We start from the raw sequence: 11,388 nt of genomic DNA, 5'->3' as shown, positions 1-11,388 counted from the left end.
TGAGTGCCTCCATGCCGCCTCACTTTCTTGAAAGATTTCAAATTTTATTCCATCAATTCCTGGTGCCTTGTTCTTTGCCAATTCCTTCAATGCATCTTGGACTTTCTCCTTCAGTATCATTGGCTCTTGATCATATGCTACCTTTTGAAATGGTTGAACATTAACCATTTTCTTTTGGTATAATGACTGTATTCCTTCCATCTTTTCTTGATGCTTTCTGCATCATTCAATAATTTGCCCAGAGAATCGTTCAGTAATGGAAGTCGAGGTTTGAATTTTTTCTTCAGTTCCCCCAGCTTGAGAAATGCTGAGTATGTTCTTCCTTTTTGGTGTCCTGATTCCAGATCTTTGCACATTTTTGTTGTAATACTTGACTGTATCTTCTTAAGCTGACCTTTGAACTTTTCTGTTCAGCTGTTGGACCTCCTCATTTCTTCCATTTGCTTTAGCATCTTTATGCTGGAGAGCAAGTTTCAGTGTCTCTTCTGACATTCATTTTGACCTTTTCCTTCTTTCTTGTCATCTCAGTGACTTTTTGCTCTCTTCATGTATGATGATCTTGATGTCATCACACAATTCTTCTGGTCTTTAGTGTTTAGTGTGTTGAATGTGTTCTTCAGATGATCTCTAAATTCAGGTGGGATATATTCAAGCTCATATTATGGCTCTCATGGACTTCTTTTCATTTTCTTCTGCTTCAGTTTGAATTTGCATATGAGTAATTGATGATCTGTTCCACAGTCTGCCCCTGGCCTTGTTTTGACTGATGATATTGAGCTTTTCCATCGTCTCTTTACACAGATGTAGTTGATTTGATTTCTATGTATTCCATCTGGTGAGGTCCATGTGTATAGTCATCTGTTATGGTGTCTAAAGAAGCTATTTGAATTGAACAAATCATTGATTTTACAGAATTCTATCATGCATTCTCCAGAACCATTTCTTTCACACGGCTATATTTTCCAACTACTGATTCTTCCTCTTTGCTCCCAGCCTTTGCATTCCAATCACCTGTAATGATCAATACAGCTTGATTTCATGCTTGATCAATTTCAGATTGAAGAAGTTGGTAGTATTCTTCTATTTCATCTCCACGGGCTTTAGTGGTTGGTGCATAAATTTGAATAATAGTGTTATTAACTGGGGTTCCCTGTAGGTAAATGGATATTACCCTATCACAGACAGCGTTGTACCTCATGATTGATCTGGATATGTTCTTTTTGACAATGAGTGTAATGCCATTCCTCTTCAGTCTGTCATTTCCAGCATAGTAAGCCATGTGTTTGTCAGATTCAAAATGGCCAATACCAGTCCATTTCAGCTCACTAATGCCTAAGATATCGATGTTTATGTGTTGCATTTTACTTTTGACAAATTACAATTTTCCGAGATTGATACTTCATACATTCCTTGTTCCGATTTTCAGTGGGTGTTTACAGCTGTTTCTCTTCATGTTGAGTTGTGCCCCATTAGCAAATGAAGGTCCTGTGGGCTTTTCTCTCACAGGCTTTACTCCATTCGCATCATCACTGTCAACTCTACTTTGAGGAGGCAGCTCTTCCCCAGATGCATTTTGAGTGCCTTCCAACCTAAGGGGCTCATTTTCCAGCGCTATATCTTACAGTGTTTCTCTGCTATTCTAAGGTTTTCAGTGACTAAGGATTCGGAAGTAGTTTGTCACTCCTTCCTTCTAGTCTGTCTTCGTCTGCAAGCTCATCTGAAACCTGTCCTCCATGGGTAACCCTGCTGATATTCAAAATACCTGTGGCATAGCTTTCAGAATCACAGCAACTCACAAGCCACCACAGTATGACAAGCTGACAGATGAGTGGTGGAGTGAGGAGATGAAGTACTAATAAAACACATAATGATGTACAATATGATGTCATTGTTGGTTACCATCAAGTCAGCTTCTACTCGTGGCTACTTTATCCATGAAATGTTGCTGGCTCCTGTGTCATATCTCGTGATGGTATATGTTTGGTTCTATTCTTCTGGTTATTGGGTCAAGCCATCTATTAAAGTGTTTCCGCCATTTTGGTTGGTTCTCTACTTTCCCAACTACAATATCCTTTTCTAGTGATTTGTCTTTTTTAATGACATATTCAGATTAAGCAAGTAGACGTCTCACCATCCTCACTTTTAAGGAACATTCTGGTCTTATTTCTTCTAAAACTGATATGTTCATTTTTTTTATCAGTCTGTGTATATTCAGTATTTTTTGTCAAGCCATAGTTCAAACACATCAGTTCTTCTTTTGTCTTCCTTTTATGCTACCCAATTTTGGAACTTTGCAACATGTATACGAGGCAACTGAAAACACCATGTCTTGGATTAGATGTTTTTCAGATACTGTCAAATGGGATTTAGACCAGGAAAGCTCTGCAAATAGTGTTTGGGCTGGTAAAGTACACTTCCTCTCCTTGACTAGCTACATAATGCTTTGACTAAAACAGGTAAGGCCAAGGCTGGTGTTTAATAATAGGACTAGCTAACACCTGTATAATAGGATATGTTGACTCAGGATTTACCTCATAGGATGATTATGTTCCTGAGAGTATGATATACAAATAAATCTCAACTGCAGTGATTGGACATAAGCATTAAAGTTATTTATGTAAGATGTTATTGTTTAAATAAGATACATAGAGCGCATTTGTCCCCAATACATTGTGGAGATGGCCCCTTATCACGTATGTGTTCCTTCAGCGACTCACCAGTTGGGACATACAAAAGGCAAGTACGTTGCCGTATGGAAATTTGCATCCGTCCCTAGTTACACGCTACACAGCCAGAAGGCTCTGTTTAAGTTTCCAACTGACTGCCACGTACACAGTTAGGAATGAAAAACAAACAGTAAAAATCATGCCTTTTGCACCTTCGCACCTTCGCATGGTCTGAGGGAACAGTACTGCTCACGGAGCCAAGCTCTGGCTGACCCTGGTTCCCAGAAGTTACGGCTCTAGAATGCAGTACCCTGACCTCTCAAGGCACAGCTGCCAGACTTGTGGTTTTTAAATAGATCTTTAAAATGGGGCTGGAGGAAATCAGCAGGAAGCAGATTTGAGAAAGAAAAAAAACCAGTGAGGAGTGAGGGCAAGTCTCTTTTTGCTGTACATGCAAAATAAGATGAGCATCTTGGCATCCAGGCTTTTTCAAGTAGCAGCTGCAAGAAGACGTTCTTAGAGGTCAAGGCCTATGACTGCTCCCCAGCCCCCCAGGAAGCAGATCAGTACACCTAAGCTGAAATAAATTATTGTGAAAGTATTGCAGCCACTCTCTATGTTTTAGAGACGAGCTTCCCAAAACCTAATGTATGCACACTTCACCTGTTAAAAGGTAGATTCAGTAGGTGAGTTGTGTAGGGTGACGCCCACAAATCAGCATTTCCAACGAGTTCCCAATGGCCCTGTTGCTGCTTGGCCAGCACCCCATTTAGAATATCAAGGTGCCGTAGGATCAGTACTGGACTGCGAACCACAAGGTCGGCAGTTCAAATCCACCAGCGGCTCCTCGAAACACTATACAAGGTGGCTGTGAGTCGAAACCGACTTGACAGCGCTGAACAAGTGAGTAAGCAAAGTTCTGAGAACATTTCTGTGCACGCTCTGGAACACCGCTTCCTCTTTCTAGGTGGCTGGTCTTGCTAGTGCCCGAGGGTCAGCTGTCCCTCACCGGTCCTGGGGGAGATGTATTGATCTTGAGCTCCAGATAACAATATCCTCTCTTTCCCGCAGGGGAGGAGCGGCCCCGGGACTCCCCGGCCCCAGCGACGGCCGCGGCAGGTGCGGAGACCCAGGCGGCAGCCGGGGCAGAGGCCGGTGGGAGGACGGGCCACCTCTGCTGGCGATGCTCCCGCGCGCAGCTCAAGAAGGCCTTCTGGGGCCTGGCCGTGGTGCTGTACGTGTGCTCCTCCTGGGCCGGCTCCACGCAGCTCGCCAAGTTCACCTTCAAGACGTTCGACGCGCCCTTCACCCTCACGTGGTTTGCCACCAACTGGAACTTTCTGGTTTTCCCACTGTACTACGTGGGGCACGTCTGCAAGTCAGCGGAGAAGCAGTCTATGAAGCAGAGATACAGGTAGGAGGCTCTGCTGCCTTTGGTGGCAGGATTCTGGGAAATGCTTGGACACTTGGACAGGCTAGTGAATGCCCCTCCTGCCCTGGGAGCTGGGCTGGGGATCAGGATTCTCTTCTTTCCGGGGTTTAAACATCTTGTTTCTTCGACTCCTGGCCTACTGCCCTTGGAGTTCCATAACATGAAAACTGGTATCTTCTCTGAAAGACCTAGGGCAGTTACTGCTCACCAGACTTGAGAGGTGTCACCAGACTGAGTGAGAACTGGGTGCTCCTGACGCCCAATGATTTCGCTCTTTTCTATAGCTTAGTTTCCGTCATGAAGATGCTCCCCCCAATCCAAAACGGTGCTTTCTGTATGTAATTGCATGGATCCAATATCTGACATTACTGGTAACAAACACAAAGCAGTGTCTGGAACTTGGTTGAATGTACTGTGTTTTTTACACTGAGTCCACTGAAATGGTATTCCTTTAAGACCAGGTCCAAAGCTCCACCCTCAGTGTGGAGCAGAGATCTCCCGCCTTCCTGGAGAGTCAAATTATTGGTGTTCAGTCCAGTGTTCCTACATGCCCATCGCTGCGTCTCAGCGTGTCCACAGCGAAGGCCTAATATGGACTGTGTCAAAGGCTTGGGTCAGAAAAGCCCAGGATACATGCCTGGAAACTTACCTTTTGTCAGTCGGTCCCAAAGGTGGGAGAATAAAAAATCTTCCACTTTTCACCTCTGCCCTTCCCCACTCCACGTTCATTTTCTATTCCCACCAAACTCATACACATATAAAATTGTCATGTTCATAACTGTATGCTTTAAACTCCAACCTGGCTCTGAAGTTGTACCTTTCATTATTTTATGATAACTAAAATATCGTGGTGCATCTATGTGGGAACAAGGCGTGTTTGGGGACAGACTCCGATTGGAAGTTCTCTTTAGTGACGAACCATTATACCCTTCTATAGTTACAGTTGGAGTCCTGGTGTGGCATTGTAGGGTAAGCACTGAGCTGCTAAATGCAAGGTCAGTGGTTCAAACCCACCAGCTGCTCCTCAGAAACCCTACTTAGGGTCTATATGAGTCAAAACCAACTCAACGATACGGTACCTAACCACCACCACAAACATAGTTAGAGTTGGAGGCATAGATGCAACATATGCTTAACGTGTAGAGAGATTCGGTCTGGCTCCTTTATAAGACTAGGTTGAGAGCCAGGATACTGATCCATGTAAAGGAATATGCTCTGATGGGATTGGATGGAGCCACAGAAGCCAGCCCCTCCTCCCCTTGGTGAGAGGGATTCGGAGCAAATACTAGAGACGAGGCTACAGGGCATGGCGACCCAGTAGTGCCTGGGCATTCTCAGTGTTGACATAGACCACACTTCATGGAAAAGTGGGAGTTCTTGGAGAGGCATTTATTGTGCTTCTTCTGAATAGCAGCCAAAAAAAAAAAAGAGAGAGAGAATGAACTCACGATCGTCCCATAGACAGGCGAGAAAAATGTACTGCTTCTAGTCCAATAGGAAAGCAAATATTCAGCAAATGATGCATTTTTTAACTAACTCTAATAGCCCTAAGTATATTTGATTTGTCACTCAGAGTTCGCCTTTATCCTTTCTAGAGTGTTCCTCTGCTGCTTCTAACCAAGTGCTAAAAGCCAATGAAAGGGCTCCTTTCTTGATAAAGACTTACTGGGAAGGAAGCTGGGATGTTCTAGCCCTGTTGTCTTGGCCCATGCAGGCTAAGAGAGGCCCTCCCGTGAATATGGGGACCAGCTGTTTCTGCGTCCACCCATGCAGGAGAGGCCCAGCACCGTTTCAGTTTTGTTCTGAAAACAGCATTTACAGGAACAGAGCACACTCGTGCTTAAAAAGTCAAGGTGGGAAAACAGCAAACATCACTGAGAAGGAATAGTTATACAAGGTTGTTACTAAGTGCTGTCCCTGGGGAGTGGCTGGTAAGTTCGAACCACTGACCATCTGGTTCAAACCGACCTTACAGTCCAGTGCTTATCCAACAGCACTACACCAAGATGCAGTTAGACATTGTTGTTATTGTTGTTAAGTGCTGTCGAGTCGATTCCGACCCAGAGCGACCCTGTATAGGGTTTCCAAGGAGCAGCTGGTGAGCTTGAAACACCGACCTTGTAGTTCAAACGATCTTGCAGTCTGACACGTTAGCCCACAGCGCCACACCAGGACTCCTCGTTACACATAGAAAGACATAAACACCTTGATTTCAGCCTGTTGTCTTTTTGTAAAAAGCATTTGGAATGAGTCAAGGGAAAAATTAGCGGGGTAATAGAAATAATCCTAGCTTAGTTATTGAAGTTGTGGACTCCTAGTGTGGTGCTGTAGGATCAGCACTGGACTATGAACCACAAGGCCAGGAGTTCAAACCCACCAGCTGCTCTTCAGAAACCCTACACAAGGTCACTATGGGTCAGAACTGACTCGATGGCCCTTAAAAAAAACCAATAACAGTTATTGAAGTCAGTTAAAATCTTGCCCAATTTCTACCATAAAGTTTCATTCCACCTCTTAAAGGTGGCATAGTGGTTACATGTTGGACTGTTAACCGCATGTTCAACAGTTCAAATCCACCAGCCACTCTGGGGGAGAAAAATTAGGCTTCCTGCTCCCATAAAGATTTATAGCCTTGGAACTCCTATATAGGGGTTGTTCTGAGTCAGAACTGACTCAACGGCACATGACCACCACCAGTCTTTCTGATTGTAAATCGAATTCACACTGAACGAAGCTCAGCAGAGTTGCTCATCATTTTCCAGCCAACTCTGAATATGTACTCTCAGCTGTGCATACCATTGGAGGGGTTAAAAGATTCTCAATGGAAAAGGAAAAATAATACAACAGGTCTTCCTTAGAAAACTATGACCTTATTACCTCTCAGATTGGGAGTTCTTTAAACAGATGTTAGGATTCCTAGAAATAAGTGAAAATCACATCTTCATGCTTTTGTCAAAATACTGGAGAAAACCTAGAGTCAGCTGAGGAGCTGGGTCCCTTGGCTCAAAGGGTTTTAGCAGGAAATGGGGGAGGAAAGGAGAAAAGTAGAGAGCTTTTTCACTGAGAGGAAGGCTGGGGAGACAAGATTATCAGAAGCAGCCAGATGAAAGATCCTTTTCCCCAAACCCTCTCTACCTGGAAAAGCCAGAAAAGTAAGTCAGAACAGAGAAGTAAGGGCACATTGCCTAGAACTGACCTCCTCAAACTGTCACATCCTTCAGGTCACCTGCGGCTGTGCTTCCATAGGTGTGGGGGTCTGAGAGTCCATGTTTCTAACACACTCCCTGAGGATGCAAGAGATACCAGCCCAGGGGCCACTCTTGGAGTGTAAAGGCCCTGGAGTTGTTGAGTCTCCACTACAGATTTTCTCCAGTGTTGCCAACTTGTCCAGAGATAAGGGACTTGCCAGACAATGAAGAATCAATGAATGACTTTGGACCCCGAGGACTGTTCGCTTCTGACCCTCTGCCTCGTGCTAGGGAAGTCAGCTGGCAAAGTCATTTCAGTGGTCAGAGCACCAGAGTCCCCTCTGTATTAGGGTGATGGCATGGCCTAGCACTAAAGACTGGTGTATGACTGAATGAGTCACCCTATGTGAAGGCACCCTAAGAACTGAAGTTGGTCTCCTTCATGACCGAACTTGTAGAGGGCATCTTTTAGAGGGCATTCCATCTCCACTGGTGTTGGGCAAATCTTACAGTTTCAAGAAATCTTCTTGTGGCCCTTTTGGCTACACAGGGCAGCTACTGACCAGGCACCTTGTGGTCATGTCCCGTTGTTAGGGATTAGTGTATGAATGTGAAAACGTCCCAGTCCACTGCCCAGGAGTTTTAGGCTCATGCATCCTTCCCATACTAGGGTCATCAGCCCCCTCCATGTCCCTCAGTCTCCCTCTGACATTGACCAGAGACGCTATGAGAAAGCAGAAGTGCGCAGGACTTGGGACTGACTCTGGTGGGAGTAAAATGTTTACTGCTCCAGAGTCTCCCAGACAGCTGTAGGTGCAGGAAAGAAAGGGTGTCAGAAGGCAGATCTGAGCACCCTTGGTCTGCCCTATGGCCCTGGGGCAGGCAGACAGCTCTTCAGGCCCAAGAGACCACCAGCAGCCTACCTGCCACGCTGGCAGTGATGATCTTGTCAGAAGACAAGGCCTGCCGGGGATTTTCGCAGCTGTGGCCTCCTGCTGTCACACTGCTACCAAAGCTACTGAACTAAACAGTGGTGACAGATAGTCCCCTTTGCCTTTTGTAGCTTTGCGCTTCTGTGAGGTAGCCAATTTATTCTGCTTCCGAAACTCCAAGTAATGATCTGAACCGAGAGAGGAGAAAGGGCGATTTTGATGCCTTCAATCTGAAAAGGACCTGGCTTGTGTGTGTGACTTCCCAGACTTCCCTAGGGACTTGATTGCATTTGTAGTAACTGTAACATCCGTGCAACCCTCAGTATCTAAGGAGCAGAGGAAAGTAAAAGCAATATGGAAGCTTGTCTATCCTAAACTTATTCATTGAACATTTACTTTGGGCTAGGCCCTAGAGATCAATAAGACATGGTCTCTGTCCTCTCTCCTAGTAAAGGACTTAGAGAGTTAGATGGCAAAACGTGGTGGTGTTTGCAGGGGTGGGGGACAGGTTTCCTTAGAGGCAGTGACTGAGGAAGAGTTTCTTTAAAGACGATTTGATAGTCTTCCAAGTAATGGAAGTTGAAATCAAGAACTTTCTGGCCAACAAAGTAATGCAGGAAAGACCCAGAGGTGAGAAGAGCGCAGACAAGCTCTAGACTCATCGACCTGGTTGAAGCTGAGGAGGCAAAGGGGGTGAGGGAAGAGAGGAGACGAGGCAGTTAGGCAAGGACCACCATGCAGAAGGCTTGAATCCTAAGGTGAATGTTGGTGGAAATTATCAAAGGGCCTGGGCAAAGCATAGACATGGTCAGATTTCATCTTAAGAGATGTCAGTACTGCAGCTCTGGGAGAACGGAATGAAAGGGACAAGTGTGGAGCCTGGCACTCAATGAAGCAAACATTTCCTTGCGGTTGTGTGTGGAGGGTTGTGGGGAAGGTATGGATGAAACAGATGCTCCTCCTGACTTGAAAGTGCTCACAAGGAATGGGAGTGAGACCCTTGTAAAAACTGGATGATGGAATATAAGGAGGAAGAGGGCGGACTGTCTTGGCTGAAGCTTGGAAGCAAGAACAGAGCAGAGTAGATGTTAAGATGAAAAGTCAGCTTGAGTTCAGGGTGGAAGGAGCTTGAGTACTTACTATACTGAGGGGTTGGGGCTGTATTCTCTGAGCAAAACTTAAGCAAGTTTCAAAGCTGAGGAATGATGTAATCAGAGCTGTGTTCATTTTAAGATTCCGAGCGCTACACCTGTAAATGTTACACATTACATGCGATGTGTATTCCAAGTACACATCAGCCCTGAGGCAGCTGTCAGTTTGGGAAGAGATACACTAAGTTCCTGAGCAATATTAAAAACTCAGAGTGTAAATTTTGCTGGTTTCTTGCTGTGAACTGTCAACTTTCTCTTCTTCAATCTACAGCACACTCTTGTGCTGGTGAAGAGAATTTGAATTGTCTTTTTCTTGCCAAATGCAAGTATTCTGAAAATAAGGGCGGGGGGAATCACTCCAGGAAATATCTGTACCTTTTTTCAGGCATGGTGACGAATGCTCAGGCAATACCAATGTCCCAGCAGGTCCCTGTCTTTCTGAGGGTGTCAGGCCGAGGTCCTTCCGGAGCCCTAGCTATTCTATGGCCTATTGCTCCCTTCAAGAGCTTTTCTTTACAGGGTTAGACAACAGTGCCCCTTCATGCTAAGAGCTTAGAGCTACTCCTTCATTGTTCCACAGATTAGTGAACATCTTCCATGTGTCATGTTACGGGTCCTGGGGATATGGCAGTGAAGAAAACAAATCAAAATGTCCTGGAGCTTGTTGTGGATGTTAGGGTACCATCGGGTCAGTACTGACTCATAGTGACCTTATGCACAACAGAATGAAACACTGCCCCTGTCCTGCACCATTCTCACAATCATTGTTATCTTTGAGCCATTGTTGATGCTGCTGGGTTAATCGATCTTGTTGGGGGGGTCTTCCTCTTTTTTGATGACCCTCCACTTTTCTAAGTCTGATGTCCAAAGTGTGACCAAAGTCTCACCATCCTGGCTTCGAAGTAGCATTCTGGTTGTACATCTTCCAACACAGATTTGTTTGTTCCTCTGGCAGTCCATGGTACTTTCAGTAATCTTCTGCAACACCATTACTTCAAATGCCTCGATACTTCTATGATCTTCCTGAATCATTGTCCAACTTTCACTTGCATTTGAGGTTGAAAATAACCACGACTTGAGTCAAGCACACCTTAGTCCTCAAACTGATGTCTCTCCTCTTGAACAGTTTTAAGAGATCTTTTGCAGCAGATGTGCCTAATGCATTATGCAATTTGATTTCTTGACTGTTGTTTCCACTGCATTGATTGTGGATCCAAGCAAATCAACGTCTATGACAACTTCAGTCTTTTCTCCATTTACCATGATGTTATTTATTGGTCCAATTGTGAGATTTTCATTTTCTTTACCTTGAGGTGTAATCTATATTGAATGCTATAGTGTTTGATCTTCATAAGTAAATATTTCAAGTTCTCTTTGCTTTCAGCAAGCAAGGTTGCTTGCATGTTGCATGTTGTTAATGAGTCTTTCTCCAGTCCTGATGCCACATTCTTCTTCATATAATCCAGCTTCTCAGATTATTTGCTACCACACAGATTGAACAAGTATGGCAAAAGTATACAACCCTGGCTCATAACTTTCCTCATGTTAAATCACTTAGTGTCCCCTTGTTTTGTTCAAATGACTGCTTCTTGGTCTGTGTACAGGCTCCACATGAACACAATTAAGTCTTCTCGAATACCTATTCCTCACAATGTTATGGACACACTTGAAAGCTTTTGCATAGTCAATAAAGCGCAAGTAAACATGTGCTTAATTGACTACATGGTAGTCTCTGCTTTTTTAGTCAAGGCCCATCTGACATCAGCAGTGATATTACTCCTTCCATGGCCTCATCTGAACCAGTCTTGAATGCCATCAGTTCTTGATCATATGCTGCCTCTGGAAATGGTTGAACATTGATCAAATCTTTTTGGTACAGTGATTCTGTGTATTCCTTCCATCTTCCTTTAATTTTTTTTTTCTTTTTTTACATCATTCAATATTTTGCCTATAGAATCTTTCAATAATGCAAGTCTAGGCTTGAATTTGTTTCAGTTCTTTCATCTTGAGAACTGCTGA

The 11,388-nt window shown here is 44.3% G+C and overlaps 1 protein-coding gene across 1 annotated transcript in view; it reads left to right on the top strand.

Annotated features, from left to right (window-relative positions):
- Positions 1-11,388, top strand: part of SLC35F3 (solute carrier family 35, member F3) — an 840,786-nt gene that overhangs the window by 623,182 nt on the left and 206,216 nt on the right. Inside the window, exon 3 of the mRNA XM_006868569.1 lies at positions 3,738-4,080. Coding sequence (XP_006868631.1) covers positions 3,738-4,080 — 343 coding nt within the window. The remainder of the gene's footprint in view (positions 1-3,737; positions 4,081-11,388) is intronic.

Source organism: Chrysochloris asiatica, unplaced genomic scaffold (assembly GCF_000296735.1).
Source record: "Chrysochloris asiatica unplaced genomic scaffold, ChrAsi1.0 scaffold00119, whole genome shotgun sequence".
Classification (NCBI taxonomy): domain Eukaryota; kingdom Metazoa; phylum Chordata; class Mammalia; order Afrosoricida; family Chrysochloridae; genus Chrysochloris; species Chrysochloris asiatica.
This window is presented reverse-complemented; position numbering and strand designations above follow the sequence as displayed.